The following is a 13,240-nucleotide window of genomic DNA, read 5'->3' on the forward strand; positions in this document are numbered from 1 at the left end:
CTTATAATTTTTTTTATGAAGAGCTTGAACGAAAAGTATTTTTAGTGCTAAAATTTCTTATGTGGTCTTTCAACGATATCGGAAATTTGGAAAAATTTGTTTTAAATTAGTTCAACGAATAGAGATATATCCGCTGTTCTACGCCGAGAAGCTATGCAGTACATCGATAATTTTCGCGCTAATCTTTTTCATCTTCTTGTTAATATATTTATCGATCCGTAACGGATGGTATAAGGGAGACAACGCTGAAAAACTTAATCTTATTAATGTGAATCTTATCAGAATCACGTTTTATTCTGACGCGTACACGAATCTTGTATCTATATAATAACTGCTTAAATTCCGGTAGTAGTCATCCTCACGAACGGTAGCCTCTAATCAATCTAATTTCAGGTTTCTCCGCCTCAATGTGGGCCAACACTGGTATTATTCCGTAATTGTAATGGAAAGGAATGTTGCGCGTTCGCTCTTTAAGACAGTCTCCCTCAGAGATTCGCCTCTGCCGAAACAATTTTATGTCTTACACCTTTGCCATTTCTCTTTCTTTCTTTTTTCTTTCTTAATCTTTTTTTATTATAGCTATCTCTTTCTCTTGATTACCACCCGCTATTATCTGAAGCAACGCACGCTCGATTTCAACATGTGATTACGAGCGTTGTGTGTTCCTCGCATTCCATTTGTTACTTTATACTTTTTCTCCATCGTACGTGAATTGTTTCCGAATTGACTTTTTGACAACGTTTCTGAACCGTCGTTGAAAACTTTTCAAATGGATCGATTCCTTTCGTTACGATCTGTTGTATCTTCTACTTCATAGATGGGAACTGGCGATTTGCAGTCCGCATGCAGTTCGCCTCTTTACTTGTAAGGTGAGACAAAATAACCTCACTATTCAACATCGCCGTGCTTCGTAAGCTGCGCGACTTTTGTTTCTATCATTTATTTCTTTCTTTTTCTTTTATACAAATATCAAAGTTTCGATCGTTATTTACATCTTTATACTAAAAAAAAAAAAAAAAAAAAACAAAACAAAAACAAAAAAGCATTACTAATAAGAACTGCTATTCGGAATTTTTAAACGATAATATCTCAAAAGTCAAAAGTCAAAGTGACACGCAAGGTTTTTCCTTTCGATTATAAATATAATAACTATATTCATCACTATTCTTACCAGATAAGGTGTGAGGGAAAGACCTCCTCGTGAGCTGCACAGTTTTTGTTTTTAAGTACGGAGTAATGGCTAGTAAACTTAAATAGTGGGGGAATAAATTGATTGATGGTGGGGACCGTATGGCCCACGGCAAAGAAGAAGTTGCCCATCTACGTCCTACTCCATAAATTTAGCTCGTCTTCAATTGTTACGTTACTACTTTTAAATGTTTATAAAAACATTTTTTTTATTTAACTTATTGTCGAAAAGAAACGATTACAAAATTTTGTATCGATCGAAAGCAAATCTTTTCACAGAAACTCGTAATTAAACGTAATATGCTGTTTGACAAGCAATAAACTTTTTCGTTGTAAATACAGTTCGACGATAATCGAACGATTAACATTGATTTCACCAACGTTGAATTTATTTCACACTGATACTTTACCGTGATAATAAAATTTCTATCACGCGAACGATCATGTTAATTGTCGGCCTCGATTTTTATGAAAGAAAATGAACTGTCATGAAACGAACACAGAGAGAGAGAGAGAGAGAGAGAGAGAGAGAGAGAGAGAGAGAGAGAGAGGAATAAAATAAAAATAGTAACAACGTTCGAGGCTGGCGTTGTTGAGACGCGTGGGCTTCCTATAGAGAAAAAAAAATATTTAAAAAGACGCCAAACGATAGCGACGTTTAATATGAAAATATTTTCGATTTAAATGGAAATCGTGACCGAGTTTAGCGTTTTATAATGCAGAGATAAAGCTTTGTAACCATGGAAAATTGGCAGTTTGCGTGACCGCGTCTCTTCATTTGGCGGCTCGTTCGTTCGGCCAGCCAGAAACGAGCAATTAACTCATTGTCGCACGATAATTAAATCGTTCACGGTGGAAAAGTGGTTAAATACTGGGCAGCAAGTAAATCATTGGAACTTATTACTGTTATCGCCTTTAACCATACGGTAGTAAATGCTCTCATATCGCCGGTATAGAATAATAGCGGCCTATAAAATTGGCGTTTCGAGAAAAATTAATCTGTTATGTTCGTAAGCACTTTGTTTTACATTTATCTCAACAACGACATCGTTCGTACGAAGGGACAAAGTAAAGATCGCTTGGAGCAATTTCGATATATTGTATCTTCTCGTCCCGATATAACTTTATCGTTTAACCAAGAGAAACAAATTTTTTCACATTTAGAATTATTCTCGATTCGTTCTCATCAGGCAATTCTCATTAGGCGTATCCAAGCGTTTCGGAAAAAAAATATTATTACGGATCGTTACGATAGAGGATGAGATTACGAATCATGGTGTTTGCTTTAAAGGGGGTAGGAAGGGAAGGAGTAGAAAGAGAAGAGGAGGATTATCTCGTTCGAGAGTAAATAGGTACAATTACTGTGTATCGAAAAGAGAGGTGCTTGGAGAGCGAAAAAATGAAACGAAGAGAAAGAGCCAGAGACAGAGAGAGAGAGAGAGAGAGAGAGAGAGAGAGAGAGAGAGAGAGAGAGAGAGAGAGAGAGAGCGAGAGAGCAAGAGCGAGAGCGAGAGCGAGAGAGAGAGAGAGACAGAGAGAGAAACAAAGACGAAAGTAGAGAATCGTCGCAAAAGTGTCCACAGAAATGTCCGCGTTTCCCTGAAAGGCACCACCGTTTGTGGTTTACCGATGGCCAAGCGAAATGATCGTCCGAGCTAGAAAACAGCTCGGTAAATAGCGCTGCACCCCTCGTTAACTCGATTTAATGGCACGTCGTTAGCAGTCGTATACTCGATGCGATGTTGCCCGCTGGTGACCATAAAAAAAGGAGTGCAACTCGGAATTTGGGATCCTTGGAATCGTTAACGCTCTAGACGGAATCGGAGCGTACCAGAGTATCACGTTAGGGTACCTTACCGGTTCTCTCATCCGATTCTAAATTTCTCTTTTTCTCGCTCGCTCGCTCGATCTATCGAGAGCAATAACTATAAAAAAAAATCATACCAAGAGATAGCAGGTATTAAAAAAAACTTTCCATTCGAAAATAATGATACTATGTACGATTATTTTTCATCAAATCAAGAAATTAAAGAAATTTTCCACTTGAAAAAACATAGTTTTGATGTTTAATGTGTTTAATCGATTGAGTTTATTAAATATGAATTACAATTAAATATGATTTACTGAAAAATTAATAGATATTTACACTGAGACAATATTTATTACTTATAAAAAAAAACAAGATGTAGAAGAAATTTTTTTTTTCAAATGAAATAAAAAGAGGTAAACAGGAGAGAAGAAAATAAGAATCATATTTTACAGAAGAGAGAGAAAGAGAGAGAAGAATGATACGAATTTGTAGAAACTCACTTGTTACGTTTCTCGAACGATCCACAAGCAGGTAGCTAGTGGTCTTCTCGACTAACCGATCTCTTCTGGACCAAAACATGTATGCTAAGCCCTTCTCGACTCGGTCCACGTTCTAACAACACGTATGGCACGACACGGCACGGTGAGAGACGTGAGCACGCGCGCGTGCGCCCACACACACACAAGTTTATGCGCCTGCGCGCACAAGCTTGTGGGCATACCAGAATTCTCGACAGCCGAATATCGCCGTGTAGCATCCGCGCATAGAAGCGCATTATGAATATTCAACCGGATGCCTGGTATGGCCGCGTTCAGATTCATTATTCATTTCTGCAGCAACGTTTCTATGTTTTCCGCCAGCATGGAACGCGTCAGGAAGAAGCATGAGAAAGAAAGAAAGAGAAAGAGGAAGGGAAAGTGAGAGAATGATCTTTCTTGTCTTCTGACTTCTCGTCCTGTTTTCTTCGTCCTCGTCCTTTTTGTTTCTCATTCTTCTTCTTTTTATTCTTTCTTTTTTCCTCCTCCTATTCCTGAGATATATATATATATATATATATATATATATATATATATATATAGAGAGAGAGAGAGAGAGAATGAGAAAGGAGGGGGGGAGAAAGAAAAAAAAAGAAAAAGAGATCTTCGTCTTTTCTCACTTCTTCTTCATCATCATCGTCTTATTATATCTTTTTTCTCCAACCTATCTTTGAGAGAAGGAGAAAGAGAGAGAATGTAAGAGAGTGATCTTTCTTCTCTTCTCACTTCTCTTTCTGTTTTCTCTGTCCTCGTCTCTTTTGTTTCTCCTTCTCCTTCTTCTTCATCATCATCTTCTTCACCTTCTTATTCTACCTTTCCCTCTCCATCGTATCCCGAACCCATCCTCCGTCGTTTTATTCGTCGGTCGGAAGAATGCGCTTCGTTCAGCCTAATAATCGCTTCCAGACGGGGTGGAAGAGGGTAAAGGAGTGAGGACGCTTATGCAACGGTCTCCGTAAAAAATTTTTTGGATTCCACCGTGGAACGAACGATCCCTCTCTCTCTCTCTTTCTCTCATTCAGATCAGACGAGAGAGGAATAGATCGAAAGGCTGGAATTATTATCGAGGCGATCTATGATTTCGCCAATTCGATCCAGTCTTTATCTTACCTGGCATTCTTAGGATTCGCATCGTGGAAAGGATCAAAGATTTTGGAGTCGCGAATTTCGAACAACTGCTCACAGTTTCTAGGGCGATTTCGTGCTGCATGAAGCTGACTCCGCGGAATCTTAGATGGAGTAGATTAGACGCAGAACGGACCAGATTGCGAAATAAAAAGAAGAGATTGCGAAAGGGTGACGTTGCATTTCTAAATTAGCTTTACGACTTTGAAAATGTCCGTTAAAGGGGGTCTTTCATTTTTTCAAATTATTCTCATAGTTAACGAAAAAAAGTTATAGAAAAGCAAATCAGTAATCGTTAATCGATTATGTTAATGTTAATAAGAAAAAGGAATATCACTTCACATCATTGCAGTAATTCGTAAAATCTTAAAGTGTATAAAAAGTTTGAAATCGTCATTGATGTCCGATAAGAAGTAATATGATCGCAATTAAAAGGATAAAGCCGAATGATGAGAATTAATCTTAATTTACTACTATACGACTCTCGAACGACACGTGCGTTCGCGCGTTTGCGACCCCAGTCTCTCTCTCTCTCTCTCTCTCTCTCTCTCTCTCTCTCTCTCTCTCTCTCTCTCTCTCTATCTATCTCTCTTTCTCTTAGCTATATCGTCGGATCTACTGATATCTGCAAATATAATCGCTTTGGACCGAAGCGTCCTTTATATGTATAATCCTCGCCGTCTCCTCTATAACACCGTATACGCCATCTCCAATTTCGTATTATTAGTTCTGAGAACGCGTATAAGTATCGCAAAGCATCTGTACGATGCTATGCAAATTTGGCGGGACTTAGAACGTTTAGAGATAACGTGCATCGATTCGTCCGATCCCCGTGGATGTTTGAATCTTTGGGGATGCCGATTTTCTCTTCCAGATACGTAATATTAGATCGTAATTTCACAGTATATAGGATACAAATCGCTTAGAAATAATCCCAAAGTGATATGAATTTTATTTTAACAGAAACATTTTAAAATCGATCAATTATAGTTCACTCAGAAAAAAACAGGATCGATAACCGAAAGTCTATTTATCGTAAAACTTATTATGTTTTGTTTTATCACTATTTTTATATTTTTCTCAATAAAATATCGTATACATATTTTGTATAAGTTATATAAAGAAAAAGTGGAGAAGTGAAAAGCGATAGAAATTATGTAAGAAAGCATAGAGGAAATTAAGAAATACCCGCTGCGATCCCGTGCTTATGATCGAAACCGTTTCTCGATCCTCTAAAAATCCGATCGTTGATCTTTCCACTGCAGGATTCCAGCGCGGAATCCTTACCGAGTAATTGCCAGAGCGCTCCTCATTGCTCGGTGACGACGAATCGTTTTTCAAAGGAACGTCAAAACGCATCCAAAGGCATTGTGGAAAGGCTATGTCAATAATCATTTTGAAATTAGCATCCTATCGTGACGGTTCCTCTCAACAGGGTCTAGCTACGACTAGAGATAGAAAAATCGCCGATTTCTCGGGCATTATAATCGAATAGCATTACATTAGCACAAATTTTACTTAATAATGGAGGTTACAAAAAACCGGAAGTAAAAGTTTTCTGTATTAAGAGAAACAGAAACTTTAAGAGTGTATGAAAAGCAGATGGATAACTTTGGAGTTGGTTGGAATTGGAAAAGAAAGGGTGTTAAAAATACCAATACATATTGTTAAATTCTCATTCGCTTAGAATTATGATAATAGGAAATGTCTACCATTGATGACGTTAACTAGTATTTCGTTTGATCTCAAATTTCGTATATTTGAATGAGGAATTGTCTCGAATATTCTTTTGTATTAGCGAAATTCCGTTCGATTGCTAACTAAGTGTTTGGTTTTGTTCTAGGTAAGTTGTGACCGAAGAACGGTGCTCGACCTTTGGATAATATTTTGGCGATAGAGTTCAAAATGACGTTCAGGTGCATGCCGGCCTTTCAGACACTCGGAGCGGGCGACTGCGGAGCGTCTTGGGTGAGTTCGAGAGATGGACTTACGTAAATCGACTTGTTTAGTTAGTTACGTCTCGGTTCCTTGCGATCTCGCGAGAATCGATCTCGCTTTATGGTATCTCTTCTGACCTTTCCCAACATTTCTGATCATTTCCATAGCGCGGAATATACACAAAATATCGGTGTTTATTTCGAGGTATTATAAACATTAACTTTTATTTATATACATATATATTTATCTCCGCCGCGTTTTTCACCCTTATCGATGAATGCTTCTTAAAGGAATAATTAATGTGATTGGCAGTGAAGATAATGACGTTGGCTGACCTTTACCACGTTAGACCACCCATCGCGTCCAGCTATGTATTCGAGAGCTCGCGTTCGACACTTAAACCGGATTTTGTACTACAATATAATCGTCGTGTTATCGTCGCGATTTATTCTTCGCCTTTTACGTCGCTTTAAATTCAGTTCGACTCTTCTATCGAACGTTTGTAATCAACAATTTTAATTTTTCATAGAAATTCTAAAGAGAAAGAATGTCGTTCTTTCATCAAGAAAATTATTTTCTATCTTCGTTACCCATAATGAAAAAAAAGAAAGAATAAAATAAAAGCGGAGTAGCTAAGATTATAAATATTATCTATGAAAAAAGTGATCTCTTTGGAAAAAAAAAGAAAAGACAAATAAACGTAACAACAATAGCATCGATTACATCGATGTTTCAAACTAAAACGATAGATCGTCTAGATTGTTCTTGAGACAGTGTCAAATCTTTAATAGTTGATCACGAGCAGTCGCGCTTTCTCTGAAGCTGAATAAGAGGAGAACGGGAAAAGCATGTTGGAAGAAGCCATTTGCTCGGAGATAATAATGCCCGTGCGCAAAGAAAGATTCAAGGATGATGGTTGCCGTGGGTCTTGCGTCGGTCGACTTAAAACTTCTTCTAGGTACCTTAGCGAATTTCAAGCCTTCCTTCTTATTCTCATTCCGTTGTTATTACTTTGTTCCCTTTTCTCCTTCTTCGCCACCCCTCACCGTCTCTCTCTCTCTCTCTCTCTCTCTCTCTCTCTCTCTCTCTCTCTCTTCCTTCTCTCTCTTTCTCTCTTTCTCTCTCATCTTCCGTCCCTCTTTCCAAGGCAAGTAAATAACTCCTCATCGTTTACTTACCCTACCCCCAAGTTTATAATGGAGATTATCTTATTTGTGTCGAGACTCGTCTTTCTCTTCAGTAAAGTCGCAGTACGTGGGTGGAGGCGAAAAAGTTGCGTGGCGAGACGAAAAAAGAAAAGGGGAAAGGAAAAAAGTATAAAAATGGGAAAATCGCGAGCAAGAGAGAAAGAAGGTCACCTAAATGATTTTCTTTTACTTTTCTCTTCCTTATTTTTTCTTCTAAAAAGGGGAAGCCAATGGAGACATGAAAAAAGAAACGACCGAAGTTTAATTCTCCGTTTCTTATTCTGCTTTCAACGACAAAATTGCTTCATGTCTTGAAAGAGAATGATGTAGAAATTACGAGTCGATTAACACGTTTTTCGTCGTGATTATAATCGTTGATAAATTTTTTAAAGATATTTAAAAAATGACCCTTTATGTCATTTTCAAATTATCTACAAGACTTATAGAAGACAATAAATGTATCAATTCATTCGATATTAATTTGGTAAAACGAACGCGTTAAGATCACCAATGAAAAAAGGAAAAAATTATCTGATGTTAATGACTATAAAATTCATCGAGTATATCGTAAAAAGATTTTTGAGATTACACCTTACGTATCGAATGTTACAAAAGGTGCAACGCGCTCGTTGCATTTAGAAGATGAATCGCGATCGAGCACGAGCTCGCCGATACTCCGTACGACTCGCGATACAAATGATCGTTATTATATTAGTTTCACTCACTCAGCGAGGGGGCCAAGCAATATACCCCCCGTATATAAGCCACTTATTACGAGCGCCGAAGAACGAAAGAGAACCGATATCAATGCCAACTACGAGAACGAACACGTATTTCCAAATAAAAATGTCGAACTCGCTCTCGTTTCTCTCGGTTGCTTTATATAAACAAAACGTGAAACATTTTTCCTCTTCCCCCTATTCTTCCTCTCTCTCTCTCTCTCTCTCTCTCTCTCTCTCTCTCTCTCTCTCCCTCTCCCTCTCTCTCTCTCTCTCTTCCAGCGCACAGACGTTTCTCATTTCCATTTTATACTTTATTATCTAACCTCAGAAAATCATTGATCTCACATAGCACAGATTAAAAGCAATATTTAGAAATTCTCAAGGGAAAAGATTACGCATTGTTTCTATGGTCAATCTTTTCTACCGCGCTCGACCTTTTTGTGTGGTTTTAATTAAACGCCATATTCCCCGCTCTCTCTCTCTCCCCCCCTTTCTCTTTCTCTTCCATGCTCGCCGATGACTCGATGCAATACGTATTTCATTTTCCCTACGATAAACATTTTTCATCGGGAACATGGATAATAAACGACAGGAGAAAATATTCCCGTAGTTTTTCCAACCAGAAAAAGGAACTTGAATCGAGCAACCATTCGAGTCGAGAATTCGTGCGAATCGCACGTAGTGCTCTGGCTAGTCTGCACCTTACAATTATACGAAGTAAAGAGATCCACCCACTCTCTTTTTCTCTCTCTCCCTCTTTTTACGTGATTCTCCACAATCGATGAGTCTTGGGGCTAGTAGGCTACGTTCTCTCTCTTTTTCTCTTTTCTACCGGGTTTCATTATTAATTATCAGCTCACCACTATGTTATTAGTGCACTAGAAAGAAACCAGCTAAGAGAGAAGTCCAACGCGAAAGTCTGCCCTCTTAAGTCACTCGTGATAAATACCAACGTTGCTTTCGTGGTCTTCTACGTTATTCGTCTCTCGTTTATCCTCTCTCTCCCTCCCTCTCTCCCCCTCTCTCCCCCTCCCTCCCTCCTCCTTTCTCTCTTATTCGTTCGCTCGATCTGTATATCCGTCTATAGTAATATGTACATATGTACATATCTACGCATATGTACGATCTGCCAGAGGGCTTTTATATGTTTCAGAGTGACACGTAGATGTAATTACTGTTATCAGATAATGGATAGCGTACCTGTTGCACATCGCGATCGTCCGTCCGATATTACCGATTCGAACACCGTAATCTATGATAAAAGTATCACTAATATGCGATGTAGTTATTCCAATAACGTAATAGAGAAAAAGAGAAAGACGGAAAGAGACACAGAGCAAGAGAGAGAGAAAGAGAGGAAGAGAGATATGACGATAAGTTTTTGCGAAAAGTTCCAAACGAAAAAGAGTCGAATACTTGAGTCAGCGACATTCATTAAGATTCTTTCGAGTTAGATAAAACTAAATTAAATTACGAGTAGTATCGATTGAATCGTACGGTTTAAAACGAGCAAAAATAGTTACAAAGTATCGTCGCGTCGAACTCAATTTGACATTTCGTACAAAAATTTGTTGAAAAGCAGCAAGCTTGACAATAGGAAAAAAAAAGAATAAAAAAGGAAGAAAAAAGCTCAGCAGAAGTTCAACAAATATTTACACGCAGAGAAGAAGTTGGCTGGCTGCGAGCAACTAATCCGTTATCTCGTCTAAACAGTCTCATAACAACCTCGCTTGGAAGTGTCCTTCTTCGGGCGCGAAATGCAAAACAAAACTCGCTTATTCGCGCGTACAAAAGACATATGAAAGATATATAAAAAGAGAAAAAGCAAGAAGAACAGAGAAACAGAGAGAAGCAAAGAGAAAAAGAGAGAGACAGAGTCATCCCCCGAAAGAGCCGCAGGGGCGGCGAGTATTTCGCTAGAATTTACGTAGCGTTTCACGCTGGCTAATACCTCCGTAGTATAATTATAATTAGCGGGCTACGCCTTTCACACCGCCCCTTCGAAACTTTAGCCGGCGGATACCAGCCACGGCATACATATATCCTTCACCTTGATACTCGACGAGACTTACGCAGTCCTCGTCTCTATATCTAATAGTTTATGTTCGAAAAATTTAAGGAATCAGCAAGTTCGAACTTCTTTTATTGAAATTATTGGTTTGTTATTCCATTATAGTGGAATCATTTGATAAATTCTTAATTAAAAAGTTTGTTTATTTAAAAATCTATACTTGTACGATGACTTTTTGAATCACAAAGTTCCGCACCAAAATTTGTTTCAAATCAGGTTTTTATAAAGTTAGATGAAGAAACAAATTAAATTCGTAATAACAAACGTTCTCGCAAGACTAGACCGTTTTGTTCATCGGCACGAGATGGAAAACGAGAACCGATAGTCTACCAAGACTCCCTCGGGTTTCCATTTAGCGTCGGATCCCTGCATATAGAGTGCTGCACGCCATGACACACTGGCCAATCGCGTAGAAATACATGGACAGAGATAGATAGATAGATAGATAGATAGAGAGAGAGAGAGAGAGAGAGAGAGAGAGAGAGAGAGAGAGAAACAAGTATCAAAAAAGGGAGAAGAGAGAAGCAACGAATGTCAGAACGATGAGACAAGACGAAGAGAAGGAGAGAAAGAAGAAGGAGACGAAGAAACGGGAAGGGGAGGAGAAGAAGAAGGTGGAGTAGAAGAAGGAGGAGAAGAAAAAGGAGGAGGAAGAAGAGGAGGAGGACGAGGAGGAGGAGGAGTGGATCCTGCGCGTGCCTCGCGGCAAAGTCTTGGGCCTCGCGTGCCCAAGCATGGCCTCGTCTCACTATTCGGTCTTCACGGTCAGAGGTCATCATCGAGCACGAGCCACCTTAGGGTTCTCAACCTCTCTCGCGTTACCGAGTTACCAGGGCAAGACTTACGAACCGTCTCATTAACAGCGTTTACGCGTTCCACTCCTGCAAGAGCTCCGATCGTGCCTATCCTTCGAGTCGATCCTTCTTTCGTGACTGGCTCGAGAGCAAGTTCGAGCCGATTTCTTAACTCTTACACGCCCTTTTCCCTCTCGCGAACGATCTTAAGACGGATAGTTTGCTTTAAAAAGACATACATAGGTATAGTTTAGTCGTTAAGTACAATTATTTTTATTCAAATTATTTCGATCGAAACTACATTTTGTTTGGATAAGTCATTAGTAAAGCCTATAGATGAACGTATGTTATCGATTTTTATTGAATTGTTTACAATCAAGGTATAAACTTTTTTCGAAAATCTCAAATAATTCACCTGATCATTTGGGCCTTTGTTTATCTTTTTTCTTCGGAGAGTTACATGATAACGTTGTGCTACTTGTATTAATCATTTAATATCAATTATTATTCTTGAATAAATCCACACGGAACGAAGTACAAACGTATTTAATATTTACTATAGATATACATCAATAATATATGTATCTTAATCCAACTATCTCTATATTTAAAATAATTATAGATGTATATACGCATGTTACACTACGAGTAATAGCTGAATTTTTCTTTACGTTGTTAAATTATAATCCCATAACGCCTGATGAAATGACTAGAAGATCATCTATAATCCAAATATATTTCGGAATCTTCGTTAATGACAAGGTGCTTCTCACTTATAGTCGCCCTGTTTTACTCGCGTGATCATCCAAGCGTACCGTCGCCATTGCCGTTACCATCGCCTCCGCCTCCACTATACTGACGGATTAATGATCACTCTTCTCCTCTCGTGGAATTCTCTGCCTTTCTACGTGAGAAACGGAAAACCTTTACATCTTTGTCGCACATCTTAATTTCCTTGGAAAAGGAAATTTCACGTGTTTTACCTAACGTTTCCTTCGTCTTCCGTTTCGAGATCTATCTCAAAGAATAGATCCTACGAGCTTCCACAAATTCGAAAAACCTGACGAGAATCATTTTTGACATGAGAATTATGTTATTCTCTGCGAGAGGAATCCCTCGACGTCAAAATGCTCTTTCATGAAGTATTCGTTTGACAGCCGAAAGATTTTTCTTTTATCGTGTAAACTTTTTTAAACAAAGTATCACGAAATGACAGTAATTATAGTTGAGTCTGGGATAACCCACTGACTCTCTCTCCCTCTCTCTCTCTCTCTCTCTCTCTCTCTCTCTTTCTCTCTCTCTCTCAAGCAACGCATTAAATCGTTTCGAAAGAACGCTATATAACGATCATTAACAAAAGTCTTATAACAGGCCGTTCACAGAATCGAACGCTCGTTCATTTTGCTTAATAACTACAAATTATAGGTTATTGCGACTTCATGGCCTACAACTTCTGTGAATCGGCGTGAGGTAATATCGTATCCAGTAACCTTGATAGTATCTAATACGCGTGTCGACGACGTTAGATAGCGATCGACGTTTTCTTGAAGGACAGAAAAATCATTTTTATGTATGACCTATTATGTCATGTATATACGACGAAATCTTGCTATTTTATCATTCTTAGATTAAACAAAGTTAGTATTATCAAAACACTTTTAATTATACTATTTTATCTGTTTTTGTTTTCTTTTTCTTCAATTACAAAGGTAAAATATCAAATTCTCTTGATCGTCATCATGATATCGCTATAACATTGAAGCGTCCTTACGCATGGTAATTTTTAATCGTATGTTTAAAGTAGCTGTTGTAGAACCGGTTTACACTCGTCAGGTACGACCGGCTTTCCTACCAAAATTGATGTCCTCT

At 38.4% G+C, this 13,240-nt stretch overlaps 1 protein-coding gene across 7 annotated transcripts in view; it reads left to right on the plus strand.

Moving 5' to 3' along the window:
• Positions 1 to 13,240, plus strand: part of LOC122636765 (transcription factor AP-2-epsilon) — a 162,605-nt gene that overhangs the window by 79,075 nt on the left and 70,290 nt on the right. For 3 of the 7 annotated variants that reach the window (XM_043828389.1, XM_043828379.1, XM_043828392.1), the window contains one exon: positions 6,503 to 6,627. The exons of 2 other annotated variants lie outside the window; for them this stretch is intronic. In XM_043828389.1, the coding sequence (XP_043684324.1) occupies positions 6,565 to 6,627 (63 nt within the window). In that variant the 5' untranslated portion in view covers positions 6,503 to 6,564. The remainder of the gene's footprint in view (positions 1 to 6,502; positions 6,628 to 13,240) is intronic. 2 more of the 7 variants (XM_043828391.1, XM_043828393.1) reach the window with 1 other exon arrangement.

The sequence above is a fragment of the Vespula pensylvanica genome, chromosome 1 (assembly GCF_014466175.1).
Source record: "Vespula pensylvanica isolate Volc-1 chromosome 1, ASM1446617v1, whole genome shotgun sequence".
NCBI lineage: Eukaryota > Metazoa > Arthropoda > Insecta > Hymenoptera > Vespidae > Vespula > Vespula pensylvanica.